Here is a 16,860-nt window from a genome sequence, read left to right as displayed (position 1 = left end):
GCATGCGATTTTATTGGCAAATTCTGAAGACCTTAGGCCATGCTTGCTATACAAAAAAATTCAAATCGACTAGACCCCTGGGTCTTCTGGAGAAGCCATTTTTAGGTTTTTGGAAAATCCAATATGGCCGCCAGGTCACGTGACCAATCGAAATTTGTATACCCAGGTGCACGAGATCTTATAGGTACCTATTAGCCCTGCAAGTTTCAGAAGTTTGCGGTAAGCGGTGTTTGAGTTCTAGGTCGCCAAAAAAAGAGCGGAAGAACGAAAAGAAGAAGAATATTGAACTCCTATAAACCAATAGGGGCCCAGCCGGTAGGCTTGGGCCCCTAAATATTCTCATGATCTTTATGAACTGGCATACCTTGCTACACCCAAGTCTCTCTATACAGAACGTAATACATTGATACTGATCAACAACCATAGATAAAAGACAGCGAAACTCAGCCAAGCTTAACTGATACAGTGTTTTATATTACTATTTCAAATCAAACTGATTGCAAAATCTCTTGATATAGAAGTGACAGCTTTGTGAAATTCCAGCACTAAAACCCTAAAACTTGACACAAGTACGGCTTGTATGCTGGCATGCAAAGACTGCACACGGAAAAGCAACTCAACATTTTAGTATCAAATGCTCTGTATCTTGTGAAAACAACAACATAGCAGTAAAACTTGTAATAGTCACCAGAAAAAACTCTTCACAGATGAAAGGATAATTGCTTCAAACAAATGAAACGCCATGTTACTGCATTTAGCTCGTCCCAAAGTGACGGACATCGCACGCCACGTATTTCATGTCCCAGGTTTTGGTAGTCCGTGTGGACTACCATTTAATGGACTTTGGTAGCCCCAGAGAAAAGTTGGTAGTCTATGGACGCGGGACTACCGCTAATTTCGAGCCCTGCAATGTGTCTTCTGTTCATGCTTTTCAAACACTTTTTCCACACAAGAAAGGCAAATATGACCGCCACTGACTATTTTAATCATCAGAGACAACTTCAGCATATCTTTACTGAGCGTACAGGTTGGGGTTGGATAGGTCGGTGGTGGAAAAATAATTAGTTAATTTGTAATGATGTTGTTAACATGTGTGTCTTTTAGTTGTACTAGCACTGTGAATGGGGCGATATGACATAGTTTGAAACTTTGAAACTGAAACTTGGTGGGAAAATGTTGTTCTGGCTACATCGGATGATAAGGACTGGACTGAAAACATTAAGTAATTTAATGTAAAACTTGAAAATCAAACTTGGAAATCATCTGAGACCAGGGCCAACATTATAAGTCTACACTTGTAAGGAAATCTGGGTCACTCAGATTTTGTGTTGTCATAGACACCCCTCCCGATGGGGATTGGTCTGCTGAGCGTTCATAAAAATTACGTGAATGTACCTGCAATGTAACGTTGTCTATGCGAACAAGGTAAATATTTTATACCCATAATTCACCAATGTAGCTCGAGCTCAGGCTGAATCAACCAGTCAATGGCTAATGTGCCATAAAAAAACTTCTATACATTTCCTTTTCCTTGTTGTGATTCTATTTTAGCATGCTTAAATTATGCCTTGACTGCCGCGGGTTAGTTTTTGACACAGCAACAAAGGCAAAGTGATTTATACAAAACATTGTACAGTGTCGTAAATTGGAATCTACCTTCATCAGAAATAGATTAAATACATGCATACATATTATGCCTGAAGGCATCCCATACTGGTTTTGAAATTAGACTGATGGTACTTCATCTTTCTGACAACATGTCTAGACAACCAGGCACAACTGAACTCCTGGCCCATGTTGTTAATAAATCAGTCTGTCTACTGGAAAACAAAAATTCTAATGTACCAAAAACACACAACACCTGTAATGCAGCATGTACTGAGGCAAACACGCATGTATAACTCAAGTCAATGTACAAACTGGTAAACCCTATGAATGCAACTGGTTGGTGAACATGTATAAATATTAAATACATTTTGCAGTTTTTGCTGTAGGTGATATGCAAATGATCATATCAAGTAATCCTGCTGTTCTTGCAAATTATCAAAACCCTATCTCATTATTCCACCAGAACATCAAAAGCACACAAATGAAAATGTTCCTACATATTCAAAGATAGATTTATTTGCTGTATGTCTACAGATTTATTACTCTTTTAATCATTTTAAAAATTACTATCCACCAGCAATAGTGAGGGAGAAACATGTGCAAGAAAGCATCTCCCTATAATGGTGCAATTTTCAGGTCTGTACTGACGGGATAAGGGGTGTTTGCTGCAGGTTCTTGTTTACAGTCTGTAAACTTACACGACAAGTGATGTAATATATCCTTACAACTCATTTCACATTAATGTTTGATAAATTCTGGTTTCTTGTTTCAACATCAAGTACATGCAAATCATACATCCATACATGAAAATTGCATGTTGATTTGATTGAGTAGTACTGACAGTAACAATCATTCTTGCATACATATGTCTGTAAATATTTTTTTGTTGACAAAAACTGGTAAAAACTGCAAAAAATACTAATATTAAAATTTCACAACAATTTGAACAAATTCAACTAAAGCAACCTTATGGAAGCTGCATACCAAGTTTCAATCAAATCTGGCCTGTGGTTACAGAACTCAGCAATTTGTCGGATTTTGCCTTTTTTTTTCATCTCATTTGCATATTTTTGACACTATCATGTTCATTTGAATAAATTCACATCTCCAACCCTTGGCGCACCTGTAGACAAAATAGTAAGAGGGTAGGTGCTGCAGTTTAGAAGTTTTGATGTGGATTGACATACAAATTTGGACATATGTACATTAGTACAGCAAGGAATAAGATGTGTGTGCAAGGACATAATGGTAGTTTGACATAAAAGGTCAAATTTTCAGTCAAGGCAATGCTCAAAACCAACACAATATTATATTACTGAGCAAACTGTGCATTTTATTTTTTTTTACTTTATGATAAGCCTTCTACTTAGTATGTGACCTTGAAAACATCTTTGGCTGTAATTGAACACTTCATTATGGAGAAATGAATAATTTACACGCCTGGTCTTTCATAATCACCAAAAATATGGTAAATAAATTTGATGAGTCCATCTTCAGCCTCAAACAGATCATTAAAAAAGGACCTATTTATATCCCTCAGTACCACTATGGACCATAGAGCCTGTTACAGTCATTAACTGCTGACGCACAGAATAAAAGTACGATAATTCTGTTGGCACGGTCATTTTGTTTTTCAGGAAGACAGACAATGAGAACACTTTGTAAACATGCTAGTCCAGACATGGATGGCTATGACATTGATTAATTAATAATGATTTTTATATAAATTGCTCATGAAACCATTTGTGAAAATCGATGAGAACAATGAAAAGAGAATGCCATGTAGTTATTTTCTGCAATCATTTTTGCTTTTCTATACAATTATTTGTTGGACAAATATAAACAAACAGCTAGTAATATGTTGAGCTGGTAGAGCTACATGATAACCACTGCTGTCGGCTTCTTGTCCAAAAGGTCAAATACAACAACATTCTCTCTCTTGGGAGACACGGTTGGAAGTTCAGCGCCTGGATACTACACTGTACACATGTAAGACAAAAACGTTTGAGGGAAACCACACACCATAGAGAGGGCAGTGACCTTTCAACTCTACCACATACATCAATGCACTTGTGCCAGGGACTGTTACAAGAGAGACAAAAACTGCTGACAAATTAGTTTTCAGAATAGAAGCTGTGGTGATTTCATGCAAAAATGGCACCAGGCTGTAGATTTATAACAGACTAGCCTTCATATATATACATGTATGATTACATATCTTTTCAAACTGCCCATCCATTTCATCATTTTTCTCCAAAAGTTTTACCACAAGGCTAACAGGTTACATTTCGTTGAAAGTATAGCGAAATTGTCAATTAAGTTACTGTTTTAACTCCACAGTATGCATTTGGTGAATCCTCTATCAAATAGCCGAAACCCTCAACAGTCTAAATATGGTGGTTGAATTTGAAACATCACAACTAAACTTTCCAACCCTCGACTGTCTTGACCTCAATTTTGTGATGTTTATAGAGAATCTTTGGCACACAATGGTTTTCACCAAGATTCAATTCAGCAAAAATAGGATAAGTAATAAAATGCATCTACATGTAACCATTCAGATTTTATTTTTGCAGACATTCTTGATGGGTACAGAAAATACTGTTTTCAGTATTAAAATTTAACTATGTGCATGCCACTATTAAACTGGGAAATCTTCTCCATCCATTATGCTTAATCTACTTATCAAATGTACAATTTTAGAAACTATTTTATTTGAGAGTTTCTCATGAGTGCTATCCAAACACACAGCAAAATCTGACAATCCATCAGGCTAACTCACTGAGACATCAGATTTAAAAAAATTCGGTCAACTGCAAAATAACTGCAGAGTCATTTGAGTCATTTCAAAGGTACACCACCATCCCTGAAGAACATAGTCCAATTCAGAAACTGAAATGAAATTTTATACATAATGGTATGACACTATTTTGCATTTACTTTAATAATAATCAAAACACATCAAATCAAGAATAAAATTTTCACCAATGTTTCATTTAATCTTTCATGAACTAGCAGATGTGGATCAGTTGTTTAAAGCTGTACATTTTTGGTTCTTTCATGGTTACAGAAGTATCTGCGCTATCCACAAAGACAGCATGAGATGCATTTCTTTTCAAACAGGTGAGAGATACTTGACCCATTCAATGGACACTTAAAGTTCTACGGATAGATTTCATAAAGAGAATACCTAGCCGCCATGATGTACTGTTTGCCTTTACTTAGCCTAAGTTTTGTGTGACATATATGAAATTCACACTGAAATACAGAAATCTCTACCGAGGGTAAAATGATTCCTCTACAAGTGCAACTTCTCCATTTGCAAAAAGATAATAAAGGAATTATTGTAAAGGCTCATATTACTATGTTCTTGTCAAGGGTGATTGAAAGGGGAAAGGGTGGTAAAATATCGTGTACCAACAGAAAAAGCGAGACAAGTGTTGACACACAGTAAACATTTCTTACAGAACTAGCGTATTGTTATCATTAACTCAGTACATGAAACGAAAGTACAAACTAACCAAATTATGTTGCCCCATGGAGAAAAGTGTACAAGGTCCTTCGAAAATGAGTCCCTATTTTTACAGACACCATTTGGGAAATTACACTTCAAAGGAACTATATATGGTTTGAGTACAATGTCAACCTTCTCTGCAGGTTTCAGTGCTGTGCCTGATATGAATGTCAGCCCCCTGCCTTCTAATTAGCAGTTAATCATCATGGTTGTACCTTTTCTTTTATTAACATGGCAAGTTAAAATGGAAAGCAAAATTGAAATAACGAGTATTGGTTATAATTTTCAAGCTTGTGGTAAATTTATTATGAGTGATGTTGCCCAGTATAGATGATTTGTTATCAAGTCAGTTCTCACAGCACTGCCCTGCCATCCTATGTCACCAGAAATGAATGTATTCTCAGTTTCATGATTTATCAATGGGTATGTGAAACAATGTGAAACAAACTTCTTTCTTAACAATCTATTTTCACACTGGAAATTGTTCATACATGTATCATATGCAAATAAGAATCTCTTCTGTAATATTCAGAAGTTTATCACTTTGTCTTCAGTTTTGTATTACATGACTGAACTACTAGTAACACAACATTACTGACACATGTGTAATACCAACTGTGTTAGAGCACTAATTTGAAAATCAAGTCGTTAGCTAATTAAAGATTTTAAAGATTGACAATGGCCACATACAGAATCTATGAGGGTTCTAGTCGGATGTAAACAAGATTTGCAACTGTTAAAGAGGCAGTGTTTTTATCGGCTTTATCTCAGAGTAAATTGACTAACTGTGCACAACTTTCAAAGGACAACAAAGGACTAACATCACATAAACAGTCAATGTCAATAACCACTAATCCTAGAACCTGAGATTGAAGACTGCCTCTTTAACATGAGTTGACACTGTAGTTCACTACAATAACATCTTCTGAAATGCCACTATTTAATGGGACAAACTGATGCATTAAAGCTGATTTGGGTAATTTTGACTTTATCTATCTATTATGACTCAACACCTTCAAGGGTAAAACTGACTGATGGTCTGGCAGCCTTATTGGATCATATTGCATAACAAATTGGTAGAGCTATTTTCATATGGTGCTTTATATGTTTTCACATTTGAATAAAAAGAGGAGAAGAAAAAGCCAGGGAAAGACAAACTTGTGGCCGTGATCAAATCTCTCAGTCCAAGTACTGGACTTCCTCTGGCAAGGCAGTGTTTTCTCCAGGATTTTGAAAAAAGGGGGGAATGTCACCCATAACATAAAAAAATAGGGGGGATTTGATTGAGAATAGGGGGGCGCATAAATTATGCAAATTAATTCAGTAATTTAAATATATGTATGCATTCATAGTGTAAGTGTTTATTAATATTTTTTTCATCTCTACTGTAGGTTTTGCTGTAATCACTAAGCTCTTCACACTGTTGCAGACCAATCTACACAGCTTTCATCTTTCAAATTTCAATAAAGTTATTTATTTGAATACTGGAGTTTATTGACTTTGCAGTTTAATGCAATATTAATTACAATAATTTTACATTAACTACAATTTCAGCAAGCTTTAAACAGTCCACAGTTCACCTTATGAATACAGTGTTTGTACATTAAGTGCAAGGTCATTTTGTGTTGCTGCCTGATGCTGAGAAAATTCTCCTGGCCTTTGTACTTTTCCACAGCTTCAGGGCTTTCTCACCAACAAAGTCAGGTAGTGCTGGGCCCTCAATGAGAATTGTCATTAGTCTGTTAATGGAACTTTCTTCTAGCCTGTTTCTCAATGATGTCTTGATTTTATTTTGGGCTGAAAAGCCCCTTTCACAGATTGCAGTGGTTACTGGCAAAACAACAGAAATCTTTGCTAGTGCTATCAATTTGGCACTGTATCTTTGTGATTTGAATTGATAAATTTCCACAAAGTGGTAAAATTATCTCTGGGATAGGCCTGCTGTAAGACTACTGGCTTTATAACAGACCATTCATGCCGTGTGTTATCTGGGTTGATGACAGGCGCACAAATTTGACCTTCTTTGTTCATTTTCTCAAAGCCATAGTGTGAGATTAAAATCTCTAATTTATCATTGCCGTAATGCGGTAACTGATCGCTAGCAACAAATGACAAATCTCTCATACCAAGAATATCAAATGCAGATATTACCCCCGTACCATCAGCAGGAAACGGGTTTGGATATTATCGATCAAATTACTTAGAAATGCCCTTTTCACATCATCAACAAGCATTTTCTGTTTCGATTTATTCATAATTCTGTGTCCCATCAACGTCCCATTGTCACTGTCTATCTCCGAAAGTTTGTCTGTGTAGAAACCCGATACTGCGCCGTCCTTGATCTGTGTCAGTTGATCGAGGACAACGCTGACCGTCGGCTTGATCGCTGCAATATCTATGTCGTCCTTCTGAAAAATAAGGTTGAGTCGCGTCACGATGGGGATCACATCCATGAGGAAATACATCACCGCCACGAATTATACTGCGTCAACTTGCCGTGTAAGCCTGCCGCCTTTGGGTCTTTCGATGAACGCTGCCCGTCAAAGTAGGTCACCAATGCGTTCCATGACCTGTATACGGTTTGTAACGCATCGTAGAACGCAAACCACCTGACGTCATGGATTTCCTTCATCTTGAGACGCGGACTTTCAAGCATGTCTTCAACTTCTTTCAGGTGTGAAGATCGCAGCGACGACTGCTTGAAATAGTAGAATAAACTTGTCAAAATAGTCTTGTATTCCTTCAAGTACTCGACACTCGCGGCAGCTTGGCTCGTACACAACGTGAGACGATGTGCGACGCAATGAATATTAATGAGGAACGGGTTGATATCTCTCAATTTTGCGCTTACGCCATTCTTCACACCGGTCATGACAGAGGCCCCGTCACTTCCGAAACCAACCATTTTCGACCTTTCTAACTGGTTTTCATTCACGATACTGATAAGTTTTTCCGTCAAAGATGCTGCGTCTTTTTCGATGATATACAAATTTCCCAGGAAGTGCGACTCAACATCGAAACTTCCGGTCACACTTCTCACGTAAACGACTAGACGGCCCGATGTCGAAATATCCGTGCTTTCATCACACAAAATACTATAAAAGTCACAGTCTTTATTCTATCGACAACATCGGCTTTGATCGTATCAGCGATGGCTTGCTGTAATTCTGCTGCCGTCGTATGCGATCGATAGGTAGCGTTTTTGCCTACCTCCAGATTGTTCACGGGTTCGCATCGCGCAGCTTTCAACAGTTCCAAAAGCGACGCGTATTTATCGGTTGCGACTGCTTCCTTTGCCAGCCAATATACAGCCTTCATAGCGACCAGAATTGCATCCTCTTTTTGAGTAACTGCATTTGAGACGGCAACCTTTAGATTTGACCGCAAAGATATTTCTCTCATTGCATCTTTGTGTTTACCGTTATTGACATGGCGTTTTAAAGTTGATGTTCGGTAGTTACTGCAACCCTTCTCCGTAGTGAACGAATTATCTTTTCCGGCTTCACGGCATACCTTACACCGCATTCCACACCCATCTTCAGGTTTCTCTAGCCAGGGATAACCTTTCAGCCAGGAGTCTTGCCAAAAAGATTCCCTTTTCTTTTTTTAGAAGGAAGTCGTTCAGTATCGTCAGTCTGAATCCGATGTAACTTCACCAGGATTTTCTCTTCCTTGCTTTCCAATTTCAGCACCCGTCTCTCCGGCCGTCTCAGCTGTTTCTTCAACGTCTCTCTGCACATCTTTAGACTTCGTCTCGTCACTATCAGTTTTTTTGTTTTCTTCCGCTTCACAATTTTCAGACGTTTTGTCATCAGACTTGGGTTTGTAAAAGGCAGTAATAAGGCGATTTCGTTTCATGACTTGTATCTCGATCGTCAAATGCACGTGGCGGTGGCTGGTAGGGGAATTCGAATGAAAGTTCAGCATCAAAGTGATTCGTCCCAGGCCGATGCTAATTATAATTTTGAAACATAGTAACACTTATATTTCAGGCGGATGTCATTGAACAATAAACAAAGTTTTTTTTTTTCTGACAGGCGGCCAAGACCAACACACAAGGGAAATGACGGACTGTGATACGCTACAACAGATGTGGCAGTTGTTAATTTTTGACACAGGCGCGGCAAGCAGATACCAGAGCTGAGCGATTATTTTTTTTCCCACAGGGACGATGTAGCGATATTAGGCACCAGCAGACGCATTACAGACGCATTGGCGTGACGAGTCAGTGACGTATTGCAAAATCAAAAGGCCAACTAGCTGTCTGGTATGGCAGGGGCCACAGACGCGCGCCAGGTCGCGCGTCCAGATAATTTTTTGGGGTGACTGCTCTTTGAAAATGCGCGATTCGCGCGTTCGCGCGCCCTGGAGAAAACACTGGCAAGGACAACACAAAGCTGGCACTAGGTACCTTGAACATACTGCAGCTATAATGACACTGCTTTGGTGCCACATGAGACTGAAAAAGCTATTATGGACATGCCCTTTTAAACGGCTGGATGCAAGTAGCATCCTAACGGTGAATATACAATAATTTTTGATGTGGTGAAAACATGACCTCTCCCTTCCTTTTTTCATGTTTGATGAATCAAAAATCTTTGACACCTTTGTAAGTGATGATTGGGTTTCAGTTTGATGTAATAACAATCACAGCCTAACTTCTCTGTACAATCAAATGCATTTATTAGAAAAGAATAATGTATTATGTAAGACAACAGTCAATCTGAGAGTTATTGTGTCCACAGAGCGTCAAATGCATTACAATTCAGTGCAAGGAAAATTCTCAGTAAGTTTACTTTGATTGTGGAATTTGAATCCATTATTAAGGCTGGAAAGCCTGCAGTCAACTGTTCTGCTTACAATTGCATGTCGACAACGTGTCAGACTTTAATTGTCCTGTATCATTGCTCACAATATGGAAATGTAAATATATGTACCCTTTTTAAATGTCATTACAAAACACTGATACAATGACTTAAAAACCTTTGTCTTTTAATATTTCTTAGGAGTACATGTTGTTGTAAAGATGAGATTATTATTATTGAAGACGTTTGTATTTATATACTCTATGTTTATTTTGTTGGTAAAAGCCTATATTTGACAAATAGTAAACAGTAATTACTTACCTCCTGTACCAAGCACTTTCAACAATTCAAAGTTTTCCCTCCCAACTTTTTCATGTGGGTGGCCGGTCAAGTTTGCTGTGAAGAAAGACAATGAAAAGACATATATTTAACAATCATATTTTGCCATACATCTAACAACTTGATGATGCATTCCAGTTGGACATCCTCTATGGATGATAATGCATTGAGGGCAAAGCAGTTTTACAAAAAATTACAACAGATATGAAAGTGTTCGGACAGCTGTTTCTTTCTATATGATAAAACTGAGGAAATACACACAATACGATTCATGATACGATTCATGTTTTTTTTTACATCAATCATCACATTTGCATATGATTTATTGAAGAACTGTTGGTGTGTAACACCATTACAGGAATCAGACTCAACCCTCAACTGCAAAGGTTATGGCTTGTTTAGAATTTGGAATTTCAATTTTAAACAACAGCAAATTAAAGACATTATTGATACCACACAGGTAAAAGCACATACAGATATTCATTCAGTTTCTAAGTTATTCAATTTACACTTTATTAAAGAGATTCCCAAAACCAGAAATCCTAAAGCTGCCTATTCATCTGCCTTTACAAATCCGTTTTCAGTGTTCACAGTATGTCCTCTACAAACTGTAGACGTTTGCAGAAGTTTTGCCATAAAACAATGTGTCACAAGTGAAATTTTGAGCACGTCACCTGTAACACACTCACAATATGCATTAAAACCACAGTTTTACACTTGCTAACTCAGATTATAACTACGCGTGGTATTAAACAAGGATCATGGCTGCTTTAATAATGAAAACAAATACATATTTATTGAATGTTCCACAAATTATATAAATAAGTTTTAAACCACCGTCAAAAATACATTGGTATTTGTGGTTTGCCCAATAAAACTCAACAACCAAACCTCTGAAGTGGTCTCGGAAACCAAAAAGAGAATGGCTGCATTGAGAGATGTCAAAGGTCATGACATTACACTGAACTGTCAACCCATGTACTATTCCTGTGAAGTGACTGCGTCTTGCCTGAAGTGCCAAATTCACCGCAATAGCAGGACAAACAAAAACCAAGCATCCGGAGCTGTTGGCATTTTAGTACCGGTATTCTTTATTCAAGTAACTAATCAAACATTTCCATGCCTGAAACCTTCAGTTTTCATAGGAATTATTATCATTTATACACCATCATTACAGATACAGCACGTGTCAATACAATACCACCTCATTTCCACTCAGATTTTTCACTCTGAGTGAAGATGTTACAGCCTTCAGTTATAAACTGTTACATCAGTTATACCATCAATGCCTCAAATCTTTGTGGACGAACTATAACAGAGGGGAGTTGCTCTGTAGCTTTTTAATGCGGTGAAAATACTGCATAATTACTTACATTTACATAATGATTTATCTGAATGGGTTAAATGAACAGCCTGTTTTTCATATTCATAACCTGTGAATTCCTTTCCTTGTTAGTAAAGCTATGTGGTGACTTATTTGCTTGTTTACAGTACATTCATTTTTAGCAAGACACCAGACATATTGACCAACTATTCACAAGTTTTGTAAAAGCCCTGGTTCAGTCTAGAATTGTCTGATCCATAAAAGGGAATAAACCCTGTGTGAACTCACAAATCCTCCCCTGCTCTCACCATCAACAGGTAAAATTCAGAAAAAAATTCTGTTAACGTCATGCTGAGCTTTGAAGTACATAGTTTTGTTTTAAAAGCATCATTCACAACCCGTGTTAGCTTTAGGAAAACAGTAAATTTCAACCTTCACTGGGGCTGTTCACTCTGCTACTGGTTAAAGTGTATTCAGAAAGCCAGACAATACCAACAATTTCTGTTTTTTGGGTTTTTTTTTGTTTTTTACATATTTTATGCTTGGCAGTATTCAACAACTTTGTTATTCCACTAAATGTGCCAATAAACCCATCTTCAAGGTGAGATCACGGGGCTTCTTTGTTTTCAATGCTGATACTTAACACCAGTACTTACACCAGTGCAGTGAATTTGTACAACAGTATTAGTAAAGTATTGAACAGACTAAATCATAACAATAGATCGAAATATGAATGTCATCTGAGCACGTAAGACATGGAACACCCTTCATCCCTCGACACACTCTAAAGCAGTCGGATGCAGATTGATCTAGCAATCAATTCAAGTTTGGTCTCCACAGAAAACACAAAATCAATCACTAACACACTTAAACGTTAAAACACTCTTTTCGGGAAACGTTGACCAAAGACATGTCCATTCAACGTGACCTTCATTCAAATCAAATTGCGAGTAAAATTTGCTCTTCTTTTCCAAAATGCTTACACCTTAAAAACATACCTTGCCTATATCAATAAGGAATGATGCAGAAGCCGGAGTAGAAAAAGAGAATACTACACATACGTTTTTGTTTTTGTTTTGGGGAAATGTATGCTTTTACATTTATTTACCATCACAAATGAGTCAACAATGTTCTTCTGTAATTAAGTGAAGGGTAAGCTGACAAATTGTGCAGTATATGAAAACACGGTTACATGTAGTTATATATGTATCTATCAATTTTAAAGAAATTCAAATTGAATGGTATCCATTTCCAAGGCAATAATCAAACTGCTACAACTCCAAATATACATATTTGTCATTGAATTGATGAGATGCAAATTTTACACAGGTGTTAGCATAAAATGTCAGGGTAAGCCTTCCCTTAGCTATCCTAGTGACCGATATGAAAACAACTTCTAGTATTATGTATAGTCCACCGAGATATAAATTCAATGAAATAGGATAGAGTTTGCCATTTAACCTATTGATTGTTGAGAATTGAGTACCACATATTATCTGAAGAACACACACACACTTTTACGACACAATCCATTGCTGCACTGCACTGTACTTCTCACTTTACAAATAATTATTTATTTTTAGACTTGCAATAAGTCTGTCACATAATCTGTTACTATTTGTGAAATAACCTTGCAACATGACAGTCTCTGAAGATTACTTTTTTCCCATCAAAACAAGATGCTTCTCAATACATCTTGTCCCGGTTCAAAATTCACAGATATTAACCAGGCTCATACTGGCAAATTTGGCCATGGCCAAATGGGTCCAATGAAGCACCGAACCAAGGATTAAATTTAGATTTTGTTAAGACATCATCACAACAAAAAATCTGCCAATATACATCAGTTCTATATGACCTCTGACCTTTCTAAGTTCAAAATGGCAGGCTGGGTGAACTTCATGATGTTTGTACGATTCGTGCTTTTCGTACAGGTTTTACGCAGGGGAAGGGCTAATATGACCGCCACTGGAAACCGTCAGACTCGGAGACAACTTCAGCATATCTTTACTAAGCATATGCGCTGGAATTGGATATGTCCGCAGCGGAGAAATAATCAGTACATGGCATTTTTAATGACATTGTGCCACTCTCAGTTGTACGAGCACTGTGAATTAGGTGACATGGTCTCATTTGCAGAGTGAAAGTGAAAAAATGTCATTCTGACTTCATGGGATGATAAGGACAGCATTGAAAACTTTCAGTGAATTTAAACTTGATGATCAAACTTGGCGATCATCTGGGACCAGGGCCAGCAGTACGCATCCAAACATGGAAATCTGGGCAGACTTTGATTTTGTATCAGCCCTAGACCCCTCCAACTATAACATCCAATCCATTTAGTTTCAGATTCTATACATGAAAGGGCAACACTGGGAAAAAATCCTGATTCAATGAAATGGGATTTTACATGACAGGATTAAGTTTTAATTTTTTACACCAAATATTTAATAATATTGAAGTGTTAGTAGTATTTTGATACACTATGTCTGCTGTCAAAGTTTTCTAATGAATACTTCTTTTACACCTGAAACCTACAAAATAATAATCATAACTTCAGCATTTCGTTTGACAAATACATGGAAATTTGACTTTCGCTGCATACCTGATATCCACACACATGCACCCCATCTACTGCAGCCCTTGAACACACATGCATAAAGTAAGAAACAAGTACAGTCAGGTGACTGGGAAAACGTGAGGATAAATCAGAGCTACTTCGGTTTTCCAGAGGGTCTCTGGCCACTTCCCCTTTTCCTGATCTTTACATGTAATAACCCTAATGACTCCATAAGTTACTACTGATCAATACATATCCACTACAGATCCTAACTCTTCTGATGAATGCACTCTCTGTAGATATTGTGACAAATGAAAATCAAATGATACAAGTCTTTGTCTTTTTACGCCAGGAACACAGAAATGAAATATGCAGAATTGTTAGAGACACGTTCAACATTGGGAGAGAAGGGGCGTCACTTGGTAAGGAAGGTCATCTGCTGCAGGAGATAGCAAGTATCATAATGGTATCATTAAACGAGAACATAATTGAGAACATAACGCACAGCCAGTTTCCAAAACCTGTAACCCGTGTCATTTTTTGCCACATAGTGGCACAATGTGAGAGAATAATTCTAGAACAATCACTTTTTACAATAGATCTACATATGTGCAAATCCTGACTAAGGTCCTTGTACACATATGTGCTGAAAAACTATCAATTCAGCTAAGCTGCTGTGGGAAATTTTCTATGCACATTGTTATGTCATTATAATGCTTCTGTTGTTATCTACAGCACACATCCATGAGACACAAATATCCTGTATATCACATCTAAAACATTTCTGTGCATCAAGAATAAAGAGGCAAGATTTATGTGCATTTTGAAAGCTATGGTTTATACATACTGACACAATAGATATGTTTGACAAGGGATATTGAAATTCTGGTGGAGGAATTACTATCAATGACCTTTGACCTGAACTGAAAGTGCAGAACAATGTAATGATATTTCGTTTACAGTCAATTCTATACACGCAATACTGCTGTTCGTTTTACAAAATATCACAATGTGAGCTAAAACAATTTCAGAAAAATGTAAGACAACTGTCAGTGAAATCTGTTTCACAAAAAACGAAATGTTCTTGAGATCAAAAAGTTAAAGGAGCTGCTTTACCAACAACAGATAGCTAATTCCAAGGCCATTGGCAGGGTTATAGAACCTACATGACACTACCCTGATAAACATGGCCAACAGACCTCCAATTCATACTGCTATACTGATCAGCTTGCCAACTATTGTTTTAAACATCTTAATTTCATAAATGAAATTCAGGAAATGATTAAATTACATATCTAATTATTAATTAATTTATAAGATTACCTTTTATCAAATAAAGATGACAGCCTAAATATATATCTGTTCAATTTAACATATCAGCAGAATAAAATCAGGCTTATTGCATTAATTACACACACTATTTACATATAATCATTTACAGTCCTTAGTTATTCAATGCAATTTCCTGCCAACAGTATAATAATTCATACGTGTACATTTTTCAGGAGACACCATTTCTGACAACCAGACTACCAGACATGTTACCAGATACCGTTCAATCTCCACAAATGACCAACTTTATTGCATGATACCCAGCAGATTTGTACCCCTTTGTCAGCCACTAGTAACCAAACAATTTATAGCAATATTGGTAATTTCTTGCATCTATCAGATATGAGGTGATGTCGAACATTCTTTGGAATTTTGTTTATACTGAGGTATATTTGGATCAGATAATACATGTGATATTCAGCAATATGCAACCATTGTTTCAAGCTTGATAGACTCTATTCAGGAGCCAGCATTCATGTCACAGGGGCAACTGCCAGGTTGACTGATTGAAGGTGACAAAATACAGCATCTCATTGAAACATCAGTGACAGACAGATGCCATCTCAAGTACCTGACAATCTTGACCACTTCTAAAGCTGAAAGGAGTGCAAATATCAAGACAGTACAAATGATATCCAAGATATCATTTCTAGTGTTTTCAGATCAGCAGTCTTCCTCTTCAAAATCCAGTTACCATATCGATTCACAATGTTTCACACATTCTAGTGTCAAATGCAAATAGCTTCAATTGATGTCTGAAATCATCTCAACTTTAAAATGTGTTATACTGGCTAAATGAATATCAGTCGGCCTACCTGCTCAAGACAAGTATATTTTTGGTTGGAAAAATTACATCTTACAGTTTCCTGCCTGACAAAAAGTGGAAGTGATTTCTGATTTTTTGTTTGCTCAGATCAGAGTTGTACTGAGACATTACGGTTACAACAGGTGTTATTTTGCTCAAGCTGGCAATTTTTCAAAGCAACCTGCCAAGATATCTGGTTGTTATTTTCGATGAATTTCTTGGATCTTTTCCAGAAAATGTCTTCTGAACTTTATAACATCTTGGAAGCAGCTTTCCTACTGTCTGCAAGGCGAACGCTGCTGAACACAAGGTAAACAGCCAACAATATTCTACATTTGATACAATGTAGAAAATATACAGCTTGTGGTGTTCAAGGGATAATGCACAAGTGTACCAACGCAGCTAAAATTTCAAACATTCAAGTTTGATTAACCTCCAAAGATGATGTTAAAATCATTCATCATATACAGATAAAGTAGCATTTATGACTTTCCTCTCCATGTTTCAGATCATCACATGAATGACATTTTCATAGTACAAAAACTTCTCTGTCTACGATGATAAAACTAGTGA

The 16,860-nt window shown here is 37.1% G+C and overlaps 1 protein-coding gene across 1 annotated transcript in view; it reads right to left on the bottom strand.

The window, feature by feature from the left end:
* The window catches only part of LOC139149980 (ribosomal protein S6 kinase alpha-5-like), a 96,585-nt gene that overhangs the window by 77,724 nt on the left and 2,001 nt on the right, over positions 1 to 16,860 (bottom strand). The window contains exon 2 of the mRNA XM_070722097.1: positions 10,249 to 10,323. Coding sequence (XP_070578198.1) covers positions 10,249 to 10,323 — 75 coding nt within the window. The remainder of the gene's footprint in view (positions 1 to 10,248; positions 10,324 to 16,860) is intronic.

Source organism: Ptychodera flava, chromosome 14, assembly GCF_041260155.1.
Source record: "Ptychodera flava strain L36383 chromosome 14, AS_Pfla_20210202, whole genome shotgun sequence".
NCBI lineage: Eukaryota > Metazoa > Hemichordata > Enteropneusta > Ptychoderidae > Ptychodera > Ptychodera flava.
The sequence above is the reverse complement of the archived record's forward strand: the minus strand, read 5'-3'. Positions and strand labels throughout refer to the sequence as shown.